At 36.9% G+C, this 18,528-nt stretch overlaps 1 protein-coding gene across 5 annotated transcripts in view; it reads right to left on the bottom strand.

The window, feature by feature from the left end:
• The window catches only part of Cfap70 (cilia and flagella associated protein 70), an 88,234-nt gene that overhangs the window by 25,883 nt on the left and 43,823 nt on the right, over positions 1-18,528 (bottom strand). For all 5 annotated transcript variants that reach the window (XM_076834230.1, XM_076834227.1, XM_076834229.1 and 2 more), the window contains 7 exons: positions 11,684-11,748; positions 11,180-11,361; positions 7,661-7,792; positions 2,633-2,758; positions 1,184-1,317; positions 947-1,062; positions 485-718 (listed from right to left, as the gene is read on the bottom strand). In XM_076834230.1, coding sequence (XP_076690345.1) covers positions 485-718; positions 947-1,062; positions 1,184-1,317; positions 2,633-2,758; positions 7,661-7,792; positions 11,180-11,361; positions 11,684-11,748 — 989 coding nt within the window. The remainder of the gene's footprint in view (positions 1-484; positions 719-946; positions 1,063-1,183; positions 1,318-2,632; positions 2,759-7,660; positions 7,793-11,179; positions 11,362-11,683; positions 11,749-18,528) is intronic.

Here is an 18,528-nt window from a genome sequence, read left to right on the forward strand (position 1 = left end):
TTATAGTACTTATACTACTAAGTAGTACTTATGTACTTATAGTAGTACTTATACTACTAAGTAGTAAACTTAGTACTTATGAAAGTAGTAAACTCTGGAAAACTCAAAAAACAATATTAATAGAAGCTTCAGACCATTGATCATCTGAACGAAGAAATATTTAGAAGTCTTTCCTAGTATCACTGAAATAACTAAAAACTACAGTACACATTCACTTTTTTTTTTTTTTTTAAAGAGAGAGAGAGAGGGAGACAGAGAGAGAGAATTTTTATTTATTTATTTTTTTAAGCTTTTGGCGGATACAACATCTTTGTTTGTATGTGGTGCGGAGGATCGAACCCGGGCCACACGCATGCAAGGCAAGCGCGCTACCGCTTGAGCCACATCCCAGCCCCTACACATTCACTTAACTAACAAATACTTAGTGCCTATTGTGTGCCAGCTGCTATTCAGAAGGTCAGTAAGTTTCCCAATAGCTACTCACCATTTCTACCTCCTGCTCCTACAGCCTTGACTGCTGCAGTAGAAGAATCATTTATGGTTCCCCAAGGGCCTAAACTGGATTCTATATTCCCTCCTTCTTCAGCGTACTCTACATTTCCAGTGCTCTTTTCCTTTGTTACTTGTGTTTGAATTGCTCGTGCCTGAAGTTGTTTGACAGCCTCATGAAATGCCATTTCCATTCGAATATCATTGTTTTGAATTTCATAGTACAAACCTGAGGAAAGAAAGATATTGAAATAAATGTGATTTCCTACTATCACATAATGAAGAACTGAGACCTTTGACTTATTTCCCCCATATTTTTAGCAAAGTTTAGGAACTACATGATGAGCCATCAAAGAGGAAAAAGGGAAAGAGAGTCTTACAATGGAAAAACACACACACACACACACACACACACACACACACACACACAGAGACATATCACAGGAAAATAACATACCAAGTAAAGTCCAGGCTACAACATTGGTTGGTTCCAAGCAAGTGGCATCCTCAAAGAAAATTTCTGCTTGCTCATAGTTTTCCATCAAGACAGCCAGGACACCACAGAGCAACAAGCTGAGAAAAGACCGCTAACTGGTTAAGAGCATGGTCCAAGGTCACATTCATGGAATCAAGACAATCTCATGTAGAAGTTCATCTGCTCCTACTCATCCCTCAATCTCCTTTCCATCTCTACCTCTGGATGTGACTCTCATTCAGGGAAAGGGCTTTCCGAAAACACTCTTGTGCTTTGATGTTGTCTTCAGTTAGGAGGCAGAAGGCACCATAGTCCAGCCAGTGATCTAGGTTCTGCGGCTCACGGACCAACCTCTAGGCACACAAGCATCAGGAGAGCCAAGGTTATTTTGACATTTTGTCCTACTTTTTGTACATATGACATCATATGGTAAGCACTCCTTAAATACTGTAAGTTCTATAAGAGCATAGGCCATGACTACTTTTTTGCTTACCAGGAATCCCAAATGTCTAGTATAATTACTATTCTAGCTTTAATAGATGGCCAAAAAATATATTGTTGAAATAATGTAAAAACTGAATCCTCAAGCCATTTCTTCCCTGTGTCTGATCACCTTAAACTCATCTAGTACCTTAAGAGCCTAAAGATTCATTTCATGGGATATCAACCATATATAGTAATTTCTACCATAATCTTGATATGGCAAATGTAAATTCATCTAAAAATCTGAGACAAAAATGGTGCCTCATGAATTAAAACCACAAATTTTGCTTAAAGAAATTAAAGAAGATATAAATAAATGGGAAGATACCCCATGTTTGTGGATTGGAAGACTTAATATTGTTAAGATGTCTACCACTACTGTAAGCAATCTAAAGAGACAATGCAATTTCTACTAAAATCCTTAACAGTTAAGCACAGAATTACCATATGTCCTAGCAATTTCATTTTTAAGTACACATCCAAAATAATTAAAAACAAGTACTCAAACGAATGCTTATATACAAATGTTAAGTTTGAGAATTTTTAATATTCTAGATACGAATCCTTTGCCAGATACATTTGTTACAAATATTTTCTCCTGATTTGTATTTTTCTTATGAAGCAAAAGTTTTAAATTTTGATGAGGTTCCATTTATTTCATTTTTCTTTGATTGATGGTACTTCAGTTTCATGTCTCAAAACTCTTTACCTAGTTCTAGCCCAAGAAGATTTTCTTCTGTTTCTTTTGAAAGTTTTGTTTTAAATTTACATTCATCATCCATTTGAACTTGAATTTTGTATAATGCTTACATTAGATCAAGTTTAATTTATCTTGCATATAGATAACCAATTGTTTTAACACTATTTGTTGAAAAATTAACCTTTCTCTATGGAATTTCTTTTATATCTTGTAAAAAATCAAATATCCTTATTGTACAGGCCTATTTTTGGACCTGTTCTATATTAATTTTTGTGTGTACCCTTCACTAAACAAGATTTGTTTTTATTTTTTGCAGTGCTGGGCATCAAACCCAGGGTCATATACATGCTAGGCAAGAGCTTTCTACCACTGAGCTATACCCCCTGCCCCACAAGTTTCATTTTCAGTATTCAAAAACTACTATTTTTTATGTCCATATTTTACAATAATAGTAACAAAAATCACTGAGAAAGATTTTTAATTACCTCTTTATAATACACTGCTGCCATTTCAAAGTTTTCATTAACCTCTGCTTCAAATGCAAAGAGTCGAAGCTGTTCACTGCTTGTATGAATGGCTGAAACAGTGCTTTGGACATCATCTGGCATGGCCTTGTCAATATCAAGATGTTAAGCAAACAAAATGAAGCAATTCCAAGTGAAGAGGGTTATGAGAATAACCAGATGTAAGATACAGTCATAACATCTAAGATGATACTGAGGTTTCTTACAGTCTTGCCAAGGCAGTAAGAGAATATGAGAGAACCAAGAAACAAATATCAAGGGTGAAAGGGAAGCTCAGATATTTGAATACCAATAGTATGAGCTCATGGAAGTGAGTAAAAATTGTTTAAGGCCAAAACAATTCTCCTCAACCCTCAGGGCAGACAGTGTCCCTCCTCAAGTTACCTCTGACCTCAAACAGCTTCCTTTATTTTCTATAGGACAAATATCATTTTTAAGGGCCATGATGTGAAAAACATCAGCAAGTTAGTGCTAGCTAGAGTTTTTAAACATGAAGAAAACAGGAGATAAAGGGTAAAGCTTTAAAAGCTTTAGGGGGAAAATTAAACTGATAGATCCTACAAAGGAGACATTTGAGAAATAGCCAGAAAAGTAGAAAGAAAACCAGAAATAGAATATATCATATATACCCAGGCTGGAAGATCAAGTCTGGTGTAATTAGTAATCTCCTGAGTCAGAAGCTATGGCCATGCAAGAACCTAAAATTCCTTAATTAAAAGTAAAAATGGGGGCTGGGATGTGGCTCAAGCGGTAGCGCGCTTGCCTGGCATGCGCAGGGCCCTGGGTTCGATCCTCAGCACCACATAAATGTAAAATAAAGATGTTGTTGGCTGGGGATGTGGCTCAAGCGGTAGCGCGCTCGCCTGGCATGCATGCGGCCCGGGTTTGATCCTCAGCACCACATACAAAGATGTTGTGTCCGCCGAAAACTAAAAAATAAAATATTAAAATTCTCTCTTTCTCTCTCTCTCTCCCTCCCTCTCTTACTCTCTCTTTAAAAAAAAAAAAAAAAAAAAAAAAGATGTTGTGTCCACTGAAAACTAAAAGAATAAATATTTTTTAAAAAAAGTAAAAATTGGGCTGAGGTTGTGGCTCAGTGGTACAGTGTTTGCCTAGCATGGGTGAGGCACTGGGTTCGATTCTCAACACCACAAATAAATTAATAAATAAATAAAATAAAGGTCCATCAACAACTGAAAAATTTTTTTTAAAAAAAGTAAAAATTATATCAATGACTTTAACAATTATAGTAGCTAAGGAATGTGAAGAGTAAAGCTAAGGCCAGGTGTGGTAGTGCACACCTGTAATCCCAGCAATCTGGAGTCTGAGCAGGAGGATCACAAGTTCATAGACCAGCTTCAGCAACTTAGTGAGGCCCTAAGCAACTCAGGCCCTAAGACCCTGCCTCAAAATAAAAAATAAAAAAGATTAGGGATTCAGCTTAATGGTTAAGTGCCCCTGGGTTCAATCCTACTACCAAAAAATAATTTTAAAATAAAGCCAAATTTGAGATGGGCCAAAGAGCTTTTGATCACTGATTAATGCTTCTGTTCTCTGTGCTTTTTAGTTTTGATTATCATGACCTTCAAATCCTTCCAGAAACACACTTCTGTGCCCACACCTGAATTACTGTACTTCTAGTATCCCATTCCCAGAATCCACTTTCCAACCCTTCCACCTTTTTATCATTTACTTAAAGTAGCTTCCTGACTTCATTTCCTCCACTTCCAATAAGCCCATCACTTCCCAAATGGATCAACCTGACCTCATGATTACCCACTTGTCCTCCTCTCTCACCAGCACACTCAAATCTCAAGCATCCTCGTCCTTTTCCTGCATTTGTCCTGAAAACTCCCAAATTAAAACAATCCTACAGCTAGGTGCCATAATCACAGAGCATGCCTGTAATCCCAGTGACTACAGAGGCTGAGGCAGGGGTATCGCAAGTTCAAAGCCAGTCTTAGAAAATTAGTGAAACCCTCAGGAACTTAGAGAGATCCTGTCCCCAAATAAAAAATTAAATGCACTGGGAATGTGGTGAGTGGTAAAGTGCCCCTGGGTTCAACCCCTAGTACCAAAATAAATCAATAAATAAAAATAATTTTTTAAAAAATAAGCCTACAATCTGATTTCTTCATTCCTGCACAAGTGTGTTTAACTGATTCTAAGAAAAACTGAATAGGTCTGGCGTTGTAGCTCAGTGGTAGAACACTTGCCTCAAATGTATGGGGTTCTGGGTTCAATCTTTAGCACCATATAAAATAATAAATAAAGTAAATAAAGGTATTGTGTCCATCTACAACATTTAAAAAAAGAAAGGAAGAGAAACATAATCGCTACAGAGATACCTGAGCCTCCCAGACTCTTGTGGCATTCAGTCTTAGCTGAAAATCTTTAATACTCTCAGTAATTTCTATATTTGTCCTTGTTTAACAACAAAATTTTCTCTTCAACTTGTTCATTCAACCTGCATTCCCTTTACTTTCAATAAAGACCTTATCTCACGAGGTGAGATAATAGAAATAATTAGGCAAGAAACCCTCAATTTTTAAACCCTAAGTTGTTTATTTCTGCATCAATCTTTTGTTTTGGGTACTGGGAATTGAATCTAGTGGCACTGAACCACTGAGCCACATCCCCAGCCTTTTTTTGTATTGTTTTTAGAGACAGGTCTCACTGAGTTACTTGGGGCTCACTAAATTATTGAGGCTGACTTTGAACTCACAATCCTCCTACCTCAGTCTCCTGAGCCACTGGGATTACAGGCAAGCACCACCTCGACCAGCAACTTCTGCATCTATTTTTCCCTCTCTCCTTTTGGTCTCAGAGGAAGAGGCACTGAGTCCCTTCTGTTAAAGGCTAATCCTTGGTCCTTTCCAGTTGTATAACCTGGGCTTATCATTATTTATCTACTCTCCTTCCAAAATTTTCAACTTCTCCCACTGTGCTGACTCCATTTCCTAAACTTATAGATAGATGTACTCAAGGTTTTTCCATCCTAAAAAGAAAATTCCTATAATTTCTAGCCTTTACTTTTCCATATTTTCTTTCATGAATATCAACTTCCTGATTTTATATTAATCTATTTCCTAGTCACACATTTACTCTTCAATGCACTATAATTTTAATCCTTCCCATTAGCACAATGAAGTTGCTATGTAAAAGTTAACAATAACCTCCTTATTACCAAACCCAATGAAAACTTCTTGGGTTTTGTTTTCCTTGAATTCCTAGGAGTATTTGACAATGTTGATCACTTGTTCTTAAAATTCTTTCCCCTTGGCTCAAGAACTCCACTGTCTTCTGGATCTTTTGCTTCCTTAACAATTCCACTTGTCTCCTTCATCAATTCTTTCACTCAGCCATCCCTTAAATGTTTGTGTTTCCTAGGATTCTATAACTAGTTTGCACTCTTTCCTCCTATTTTTCACAGGCAGCCTCATCAATGACAGTAGCATCCATATATCATCACTCCCTAAATCTCTTCTCTAGTTCAGATCTCTTCTTTAGCAAAACCCCACAGGAACCAACATTTAAAATTAATTCAACATCCTCTGCATTTCACCAAATTTATTCATGTTATATTCTTTATCCTGGTTAATGTTAACATCAGTACCCAGTCAATGAGCCTTAAACTTAAGTATTTTTTACTCCTCTTCCTCTTTATTATGCAACAGTCATCTAACATCACCAGTTTGGCCACCTTGAACCTACCCTCTATAACTGCTCTAACCCTGTATAAAAACTGAATGGTTTTCATAAAATGTAAACTGATCATAAAGTAGTTTAATTTATTGCTCCCAACTGCTAATGAGAAAAAAGTCACAAGTTATCTGTATGGAATACAAGGCATGCCTTCACTCTCCCAAATTTCCCAACAGGAACAGATCCTTAGCTTCATCTTCTTCCCTACCTCTTAACCACTTCAACCTCTGCTCTTGAACTCTGTATATACCAGATTCTTTGCAGCTCCTAAGCCTTTGTGGGATTCCTGTGATTCAGTGCTCTGAGACATGCATCTAGAGAATTTCTTTTCAGCTTTGAAGGCCCAGCTCAAGCTATAGCTCCTCTGTGAATTCACTTGTTCACCCTAATCTGCTCTCCAATGAACACTATCACAGCACTTACCTCCTTTTACTGCAGTTACTGTATTTTGTGCCTGACTCCTCCACTAGGTGAGAGTTCTTTTGGTTCAGAAGGCAACAGCAATTTCCATACTCAACTCTCAACTGCTTTCCAATTCAAATCATCCACATCATCCATTCCCAAGAATTAAGGACTGTTCCTTTAATTCTACAATATTGAACCTCTTGTCCTACATCTTCCAAGAAGGCTGAACCACATCAAAGAAAAAAGTGATAGTAGTAGGGAAGAATAACAACAGAGAGGAACAAATAGAAAGAGGAGGCATAGCTAGTAAGAGACTAACATGAGCACAAAACAACTTTGATTTTGTTCCTTTCAAATAAACCACAACTGAATGCATACAAAAATGAACAGATGAAGGCAAGAAGCAAAACAGGTGTACAAATAAATATGCAAACAGACAAATGGACTGGAAAGTAGATTACCTGCCTTGGGGAAAAGCATATTTGAAATGTATTGCAATTTGGTAAAATATCTGAAAACTCAGTTTTTCTTTGTTTTTATTGTAAGAATTGTGAACAGTCACAAAACAAATAGAATGATAATCTTGTTTCACAATTTCCATAGCCTAATTTGTCTATTTTTGATGATTCCATTACATTTTAAAAAGTCATAAAGTTTATTTTTCTAGGAAACTGTAAAAGTATATCCCTTGTTCTCCCCATAATTAGCTTCATATTTTAGGCAGTTTCTTATTCATCTTTTGTTTTCAGTGCCTAGCACAGAGTAGTCACCTTAATAAATATTTGTTGAATAAGGAAGAAAAAAAGCAAAGTGGGAATATTTCAAAGGCGATCTTGATATTCTACAGAGAAAAGAAGAGATGTCAGTGTTGACACCTACCTCATTTAGGGCCACATGCATCTGATCTACCAAGAATACGTAAAGCTCACTGATAAATGTCTGCAGTTCCTCCTGACTTTCAAATGACGTTGTCCTCAAATATTTCTCTCTCACAATCTTCACCACTGCATGCTGCAAGATATACACAATGCCTTTCATATAACACAGACCAGCACTGTGCTGATAGCACATGTCTCTAGGACTTCTCATCTAAGGTTCATCAGCACTTCAGATGGTGATTGTTTTCTCCCTGGGTGACACTAGACTATCAGCTCTCTGGTATTCCTCTGTAGAACTTCTTTCTTTGACATCACCATCGTTACCAATTGGGGCAATGCAGGACTCATACCATGTGAAGAGAGTTATGTACCTGAAGAAAACCTTAGCATTTGGCTATGTGTTAACTCTCTCATAGTGGCCATATGATTCAAGGCTGAAAGGGAGAAAGACCTGGTTTGAGTCCAGAGAACGGAAATCTGGTTATAATGCTTACAGTACAATCTCATAAATTATTTCACATTTTGGAATCTAAGTTTCCTCATTTGCTAAGTGGACATGTAGTTCTAGTATTCAGTCATCTTATCTATAGGAGATGACTGAAAACCAAAGACAGAAAACAGAAGTAAAAACTTAAAGTGCTACATAAATACAGTAGTTTCCCATTATACACAGTTTGAGCTCCCCATGGTCAACTGTGGCCTGAAAATATTACATGGAAAATTTCAGAAATAAATAATTCATGAGTTTTAAGTTATGTATCATTCTGAGTAGCATAATGAAATCCTGAACGGCCCCTGCTCCATCCTGTACGGCCCTACTCCATCCTGCCATGGATGTGAATCATCCTTTTGTTCAGTCGTCCTTTTGTTTCCATGCTATACATTACCAGCCCATCAGACACCAAGTAGTCATCTTGCTATAAGACTGACCTTTGTGGTATGGCAGTGCTTACGTTCAACCACCTTTATTTTACTTAATAATGGCACTAAAGCACAGAGGAGTGATGTTAAAAAAAAAAAAAAAAGCCATAAAGTTCTTCTTTTATGTGAAAAGGTGAGAGTCACCATAGGTATTTATGTTGTAGAAAAAAAAAAAAAAACATAGTACATACAGGGTTCAGTACTATCCACAGTTTCAAGGATCTACTGGGGGTCTTGAAACATTGTGGCGAGCCACTCACGGGCGGTGTGTGTGTGAACAATGAGCGTGAGCACATGAGCAGACTGGACTGACATTGCCTCTCATTGGGCTGATGAGACATGTGTCCTTTTCGCTTGCTCTGCCTATGATCCCCACACAGCAGCTGAGATAGGTGTGGCCTTCCAAGATGTCAGTCAATCTGCGACCACAAGACATCAGGAAGCTAGACTCAACCCCTTGATACCTGACTCTCTCTCACTGGGGTAGAACTTTCTCGAGTATCTTCCCCTCAATAAAAAGGGGCTTCAGAACTCCTCCTCCTCTTTTTTCGGCCTCCCTTGTGGGAGGTGGAGCAGAGGAGCCATCGCTGAAGAATCCCAAGAAAAAGATATTTTCTCTGTCTTGGTGTGGTTATTTCACATCATACCCAAATTCACCTGGAGTGACCCTGAATGACTTAGTCACGTGATATGGCAAAACATAACCCCCCATAATGGGGGACTAATGTATAAACACAGCACGTTGCTATGACCACACAGCTGCTTTTTTTCTCTCCCTAACCTAACATCATTGCCAGGTTTTATAGGAAGCACCTTCCATGCATCATATTATTTAATTCTCATAATGAGCCCATGTGATAATATGAATATTGTCCCTCACTGTCAATGAAGAAATTGAGGCCCAGAAAAGTAAAGTTATGTCCTGAAGGTCACTCAGCCTGAAAAGGCAAAACCAGAATCAAACCAAGAAGTGATTATACCACCTACTGAGAATACCCTCTTGCCTCCATGAGCATCTACTTTATCATTTCCACATGCTCTCTTTGTATCAATTTACTACAGAAAAGGACACATTGCAAATGTTCACAGAGCTAGTGTAACATAGCAGTGAGAGCCAAAGTGCCTGAATTTGAATCCTGTCTTTGACCTTTACTCTCTGTGATTTTGGGCAAATTACTTAACCAATTAATATTATATTTTCCCACCCATAAAAGGGAGCAATGGGGAGTACCTACCCCACAGAGTTATTGTAAGGATTAAAATTTGCTTGGCATACAGAAAACATTTAATAAATGTTAAACATTATTAGTCAAGATTTTTTTTTTCTTCTTACTGGGGATTGAAGCCAGAGGCCCTCTACTACTGAGCTACATCCCTATCCTTTTTTATGTTGTATTTTGATACAGGGACTCAGTAAATTGCTGAGGCTAGCCTTGAATTTGCAATCCTCCTACCTCAGCCTACTCAGCTGCTGGGATTATGGGCATGTACCATAGCAACTATTTCTCAAATCTTAAGTGATTCCATGGGCCAGGGAGAGATTTGAATGGGAGACAGAATTCTTCACAGAGTCAGTAACATTTTCTGCCTCCTAGAGCAACATGAAATCAGGTCTAAAATCTAGTCTAGCATCAAGTGAAGAATTCATTTCTCCAATACTCATACTGGTGATAAACCCAGCCTAATTCCCTCTTAAGATTGGGAGCCATCGCGCCAAAAAGGCATGAAAAGTTAATTTCAGCTTACTATAAATTACTGCGATTTCTAAACTTGCCTGGAATGCCTGCCTAAGTGCTGGACCATTAATTTACTATATGCCTTTGTGTTATACTTGTCAAAATTCTGTTATCTGTAAGTTCTCAAGACACCTGACCTTTTTTGTAACTTTCTGCACTATAAAGCTGTGCTCCAGGAGAGCTGCGGGGCTGTCTTCTGTTCCCGTGGTTTTCGGGAGAGACACCCCCGACTGGTAGGAATTACAAGCTTGCTTTAATTTGATTTCAGTTGGAGCTGATGGTCTTTTCTTTGCTTAGTGGTTTAACAGCTGGGAGTGGTGCCCACATACCTGTAATCCCAACAGCTTGGGAGGCTAAGGCAGGAGGATTGCGAGTTCAAAGCCAGCCTCAGCAATTCAGTGAGGCCCTAAGCAACTTAGTGAGACCCTGTCTCTAAATACAAAAAAAAAAAAGGGGGGGGGGTTGGGGGCTGGGGATGTGGCTCAAGCAGTGCTCACCTGACATGTGTGCGGCCTGGGTTCGATCCTCAGCACCACATACAAACTAAGATGTTGTGTCCACCAAAAGCTAAAAAATAAATATTAAAAAATTCTCTCTAAAAAAAAGAGCGGGGAGGTTGGGGAATGTGGTTCAGTGGTTAAGCGCCCCTGCATTCAATCCCTGGTACCAAAACAACAACAAAAACAAAAATTCCCACTCAGAATGGACACTAAATCATTCCAAGACTCTGCAGAAGTAGAGCTTCTACTGATATTCTACCACAGAGAAGTTAGCTGAACATAATCAGAGACAAAAAATGTTAAGTACATAGAGAAGATGCTCCATAATATCCCACAGACAAATTAAATAAGTGAATGCTTTACCTTGAGTTGTTCTTTGAAAGCAAAGTATTTTCCAGAGGAGTTAAATTCATAATTGAGCTGGCACTTCTGCTCCTCTAAGGTTTCACTGTCTATGTTACTCCCAACCTGTTTTCCAAACATTCTGTAGTATTCATCCAGAATGGCTTTAGAAATGTTCTTGATCTGAGTGTGGTAATCACTCACTGCCTAGAAAAATGCAAAATGTCTGGTAAAGTGGCCTAAAGAGGTCAAGACCATAGATTGAAAATCTAAAATTGGATTAGGATTTATGTTCAGTAACACTATAAATATAAACTACCCTTTTTTTCCCTAACTCAGAGACCACTATCCAAGGGTTAAACAGTATACCACTCACTGTCTACCACTGATCACAAATGGAACCAGAAATGAAAATATGTGACACTTCAAACAGGTTTTCACTCCTTCTGGAAGACACATTGAAGAGTCCACGCCATTTTAAATATACGCAGTCAACACCTTATGCTTTCATGTCAGTTTTTGCACTTGCCTTCTGAGCACCTCCTGTCCAACGGGTAAGAGGAGGCCTTGGAGGAATCATTTCCTTGACCCTGTATGAGGAAAATAAAATATAAAAATTTATTATATAGGGGCTGGTGTTGTTGCTAGCAGTAGAGTGCTGGCATAGCACGTGTGAGACCCCTGGGTTCAATTCTCAGCACCACATAAAAACAAGTAAAATAAAGGTATTATGTCCAACTACATCTAAAAAATAAATATTTTAAAAAACATTTATTATCTTGACTTTTTACAATAAAAGGAACATCAGATCTCATTAGTAATCTTTACCTTAACTAAATGTTAAAAAGCTATTTTTACTTTAAATGAAATGTATTATTAAAGTTTAAGAGGCTGGGGATGTGGCTCAAGTGGTAGCGCGCTCGCCTGGCATGCATGCGGCCCGGGTTCGATCCTCAGCACCACATACAAACAAGATGTTGTGTCGGCCGAAAACTAAAAAAAAAAAATAAAAATAAAAATAAAAAACTCTCTCTCAAAAAAAAAAAAGAAGTTTAAAAAATTTATTATCTGCAGGTTTATGTTATCTTATATCTCACCTCCAGAGACTTTGGGTAGAGGAGATCTAAGGACTTTTTCCCTACTACATTTGAACAATGTGCTTCTCTCTCATGTAAAAACCTATATGTGAACCCCAGTATAGTAACTGGTCTATGGACTAGACAGGAAGAAAACAGCTACTCAGAGTGTCTAACGGGTACTTTTGGCTATTTGCATCCTGTATTTACCCTTACACTCTAAAAAAAATTGCTATTGTGTGCAAATAGCTGCTTGACTGAGGGTTAGATTGCAATGGGTAATGATTTTAGGAATACTCAGTATAAGTCTCTGAAAGCACAAAGATTTAGAAATCTCAGTGATACGGGTAGGTAAAATCTTTTCTTTCCTCTCCATCTAGAATAAAAAGTGTATTACTTATCAAAATTTAGAGAAGTACATGAGATTACAATAATGATAGCAGATTTTAAGCTAAGAAAACACAGTTTGTCACCATCAAACTACTTATGCCAAAACTTCTTCCTTCCATTTTCAGAAGATCTTACAAGAATCTAAAAAGAATAAAACAGTGTTTCTCCTATGTACTGATTAAGTATGTTGTATTGCCTTGATGACAAATTTGACTAAAGATACAGGGAAATGAGGAACCAATTAATGTGGATATCGAGAATAAGGATATTTCAGGCAAAAGAACAGGAAGTATAAAAGGCCTTGCTGTAAGTAAGAATGTGCCTGGCACATTTGAGCAATAGCAAAGTTTGTGAGAATTAGATGTACAAATGGAATTCAGGAGAGAGGTCGAGACTTGAAATATAAATTTGGGAGCCATCAGCATATAGATTGTTTAGAGCCATGAGACTGGCTAAAAAAAAAAAAAAAAAAAAACAAGGAAATGAAAATAGCTAGAAAATAAGTTCAAGGATTTTGAGTTTTGGGATACTCTAACATTTAAATGCTAGAGAGATAAAGAAGGCCAGGGTGGAAAGAATACAACCTAGAGAGTATAGTTGTCCTAAGAACCAGGTTAAGAAAGTCTATCAAGGAAGACTGAGTAGTTAAATGCTGGTTCCAGCTAACCACTAGATTTAACAATGTGGTAGTAATTGATAACCTGGATAAGAACATTTATTTGAAGATAAACATAGCAGTCAGCTTCCCATTATTATAACAAATACCTGAGATAGTCAACTTATAAAAAGAAAAGATTAATTTTAGCTCAAAGTTTTAGAGTTTTCAGTCCATTGTTAAGCAGACTCATATATCTTTTAGGTCTCTAAGAGAAGGGGGGTAATAGATCATGGCAGGAGCACATGATACAGCAAAGCTGTTCACCTAATGATACCAGATATCAAAGAAAATAAAGAGGAAGACTGTAGGGACACATAATCCCCTTTGAGACCTGAAACTCTAATGACCTGAATCCACCCACTAGGCCCCACCTCTTGAAGTTTACACAACCTTTCAATAGAGCTAAACTGGGACCAAGTCTTTCACACATGGACCTTTGAGGGACAATCTAGATCCAAACTATAGCAATAAATTATTGGAAGTGATCTACCAGATCAAAGGCTTAAAAGATTTATCAGTTTTTATTTAAATGACTATTACCAAATTGCTTTCCAATGGAGTTAGACCAATTGACACTTCCTCAGTTTGCATGAGAGGGCCTGTTTCCAAACCCCCTCATCAACAACAGCATGTTATCAAGCCTTTGAATCTTCAGCAATTAAAAACATAAGGCATTTCAGGGTAATCTTAATTTCCATTTCTTTTATTATGAAAGTCATTGAGCTTCCTTTCATATGTCAAAGACTGTTTTAAACTTATACATATTCTTAAACAGTGATATAGTTTCTGCAGTTTGGTACATACAGCCAGCAACCAAAGGCAATAATCTTTTATATTATTTGGGGTAATTGGGTGTAATTTTCACTACTATTTTAATTTTTTTTTTTTGGTAGTGATGAGGAATGAACCCAGGGCCTTGTGTATGCAAAGTAATACCCCAAAATCATTTGGGATTTGGGTAAGGTAAACGTGGAGGAGAAATCTGCCTTTTATCTCCCTATGGCCTTTCTCCCCTCTCCCCAAAAAAGATTACTAATAACCATTTCTTACATTTATATGTTGACATAAGCATAATTTTAAAAAGTATTGTATATAGTTATGCTAAATGTATAAAAAGTCATGGGACAAAAAAGCCATAAAATTGCTTATGCATTTGCTATAAAATCATTAAGGATGCTTTTATCACTCCATATTATCTATGTAAGAGCCCAAAGGAGAAATCTGTTTTAGAAATTAATACCAGGGAAGCCAGGTACAGTGGAAATGCCTGTAATCCCAGTGACTTAGGAGGCTGAGTCAGGAGGATCAAGAGTTCAAAGCCAAACGTGGATGTGTAACCAATGTGATCCTGCAATCTGTACACGTGGTGAAAACGGGAGTTCATAACCCACTTGAATCAAATGTATGAAATATGATGAAGAGCATTGTAATGTTTTGAGCAACCAATAAAAAAAAAAAAGAGTTCAAAGCCAGCCTCAGCAATTTAGTGAGGCCCTAAGCAACTCTGCAAGACTCTGTCTCTAATAAAAAAGGATGTGGCTCATCAGTTAATCAACCCCAGGGTTCAATCCCTGGTACAAAAAAAAAAAAAGCAAGAAAGAAAATTAATACCGGGGGGAGAAATGCGGTCTTAAGACAGGATATAATTAAGATCAGAACTGCAATTAATGAAACTGAGAATTTTAAAAATACAAAGGATCAATGAAAAAAAGAGTTGATTCTTCGAAAAGATAATAAGACTAATAAACCCTTAACCAAATTAACGAAAAGAGAGAAGACCCAAATCAACAAAATTACAGGTGAAAAAGGACATGTCATCACAGACACTTTTGAAATCCAAATGATCATTAGAAACTATTTGAAAATATATATTACAATAAACTAGAAAATCTTGAAGACACTGATAAATTTCTAGAAATATAGAAGATGCAGTAATGCATAAATTCTTTGTCTGGCTCAATCACATGATTAATCATGACATGACTAACCACCAGACACTTTGATGTAAAATAACCCCACATATCAAAGCAGACCCTCTAATGGAGAAACATGATCTTGCTCAATATTTGCCAATCCTTAAAGACGTTTAGCCCCTCAGAGCTGGGGCTGGGGCTCAATGGTAGAGCGCTTGCCTAGCATGTGTGAGGCACTGGGTTTGATTCTCAGAACCGTGTATAAATAAATGAACAAAATAAAGGCCCATCAATGTCTAAAAAAATGTTTTAAAAAAGAAGTTTAGCCCTTGTGGGTCATACATATACCACCTAATAAATACATGTACCCTAATAAAAACTCAGCCTTAAGCTGTGGCAGCACATCTCACTGGAGTTTGTCTGCATTCTTGCACCCAATTCTGAGAGTGTCTATATCCAACTTTCTTCTTGAATAAGCTCTCTCTTTGCTAAAAATAGAATTATCCTTAGATTATTTTCTGCAATGGTGTCATGGACCTATAATTAGTGTGTTTTCTCATTTGTGATTAGAATTTTATAACTTACAGGGTTTCCCTTTTTATTAGATAGCTCAGATTTAATGTCTACTCATTAAAGTTCTATTTAATACTGCCTTCTTTTTTGTTTCCATGGCTTTGAGTTTTTAACTCTATTTCTAGATTATCATCACTATTTTTATATATCATTTATGATAAATATGCTCAGTTTATCTTTGGAAAGGATCCAGATGTAAAGTTTAAAAGGTTTAAGGACTCTCTGGTATAAAATATGATGTGTGTCATTATAAACAGATAATTCTCCCTGAAAACATTCAAATTACTAATAAATAACTACAATATGGCTTAAAGTTAAAGGGAGAAACTGTCTCCATCAAAATAGCAAAAAACAATTTAATTATGGTATTAGTTAATGTATGAAGAAACAGCAATCTCATACATCACTGTAGAAGGCCACTGGAGATATTTATCAAAAGTTCTAAAAATATGCATAATGATGTCAGGCATGGTGGCACACACCTGTAATCCTGGCTACTCAGGCGCAAAGGTGGGAGGATCTAATAAAAATCTGGAGATGAAAAGTACAACTGATATTTTAAAAGTTCACTAAAAGGGTTCCATAGTAGACTTGGTCAGGCAGAAGAAAGAATCAGAATATGTGAAAACATGACAACTGAAATAATTAAATCTAAGGAACATAAAGAATAAAGAAAAGTCCAGAGAGCTTAAGATATGTGAGATACTTTCAAGCTAACTAACATGTACATACTAGAAGTCACAGAAGAAGAAAAGAGGAAGAGGCCGAATTTTCAAAAAATAATGCCCCCGAATTCCCAACTTTGATGAAAGACATGAATCTCCCCATCCAAGAACTTAACAAACTACAAGCAGCATAAACTCAAAGGGATCCACATAATAATACTTTATATTCAGACTGTCAAGCAAAGACAAAGAGAAAATAACAAAAACAGGGAGAACAGAGCAACTCATCACGGACAAAGGATCTTCAATAAGATTAACAGCTGGGCTTGGATTGTGGCTCAGCAGCAGAGTGCTCACCTAGATGGGCGGACCCAGGTTCGATCCTCAACACCACATAAAAAATAAAGGCATTGTGCAGTGTCCATCTACACCAAAAAATAAATATTAAAAAAAATATTAACAGCTGATTTATCATTAGAAACCATGAGACCGGCAAGGTGTGGTAGCAAACATTTGTAATTCCAACTAATCAGGATGTTGAGGAAGGAAGTTCACAAATTTGAGGACAGCCTGGGAAACTTAATGAGATTCTACCAAAATAAAATTTAAGAGGGTAATAAAAATAAAATAAAAAACAAAAGAAACCATGAGGGCAGAAAACACTGGGATGATGTACTTAAAGCCTGACAGAAAAAAATCACAAACCAAGAATTCTATATTCAGCAAACTATCCTTCAAGAAGAAAGAAGAAAGTAAGACAATCTCGGATAAAACAAGAGCTAAGATAAGAAATTCTTAAGAGAGTCCTTCAGGCTGAAATAAATGGATAATAGTCAATAACTCGAAGTCAAATGAAAAAATAAAGGACACTAGTAAGGATAAATACAAGAGGCAATATTATTACAATTTTGGTTTGTGACTCTTCCCTTATTTTTAATAAATTAAATCATACAATATGTGACTTTTATGTCTAACTTTTTTAACATAGCATAATATCTTCAAGATCATCTGTGTTATAGTATATATCAGTACTTCATTCCTCCTATAGCTAAATAATATTCCTATATATATCACATTTTTTCATTTTTTAATTTGTTACATATGACAACAGAATTCATTATAATTCATATTACACATATAGAGCACAATTTTTCATACCTCTGGCTGTAGAGTTACACCATTCATGTCTTCATACATGTACTTAGGGTAATGATGTCCATCTCATCCCACCATCTTTCCTACTCCCATGCCCTATCCCTTCCCTTCCCTCCCCTTTTCCCCTTCACCCTATCTAGAGTTCATCTAATCATCACATGCCACCCCCACCACATTATGAATCAGCATCCTTAAATCAGAGAAAACATTTGGTATTTGTTTTTTGGGGATTGGCTAACCTCACTTAGCATTACATTCTCCAACTCCATCCATTTACCTGCAAATGCCATGATTTTATTCTCTTTTAATGCTGAATAATATTCCATTGTGTATATATATCACATTTTCTTTATCCATTCAGCTACTGAAGGGCATTTAGGTTGGCTCCACAGTTTAGCTATTGTGAATTGTGCTTCTATAAGCACTGATGTGGCTGTGTCCCTGTAGTATGCTGTTTTAAGTCCTTTGGGTACAGACAGAGGAGAGAGATAGCTGGGTCTAATGGTGGTTCCATTCCCAATTTTCCAAGAAATCTCCATACTGCTTTCCATATTGGCTACACCAGTTTGCACTCCCACCAGCAATGTATGAGTGTACCTTTTCCCCACATCCTCGCCAACACTTATTGTGGTTTGTCTTCGTAATAAGTTGCCATTCTGACCAGAGTGAGATGAAATCTTAGAGAGGATTTGATTTGTATTTCTCTAATTGCTAGAGATGTTGAATATTTTTTCATATATTTGTTGATTGATTGTATATCACCTTCTGAGAAGTGTCTGTTCATCTCCTTGGCCCATTTATTAATTGGGTTATTTGTTTTTTTGGTGTTTAGCTTTTTGAGTTCTTTATATACCCTAGAGATTAGTGCTCTTTCTGACGTGCAAGTGGTAAAAATTTGCTCCCAAGATGTAGGCTCTCTATTCACCTCACTGATTGTTTC

This window comes from Callospermophilus lateralis, chromosome 15 (genome assembly GCF_048772815.1).
Source record: "Callospermophilus lateralis isolate mCalLat2 chromosome 15, mCalLat2.hap1, whole genome shotgun sequence".
Classification (NCBI taxonomy): domain Eukaryota; kingdom Metazoa; phylum Chordata; class Mammalia; order Rodentia; family Sciuridae; genus Callospermophilus; species Callospermophilus lateralis.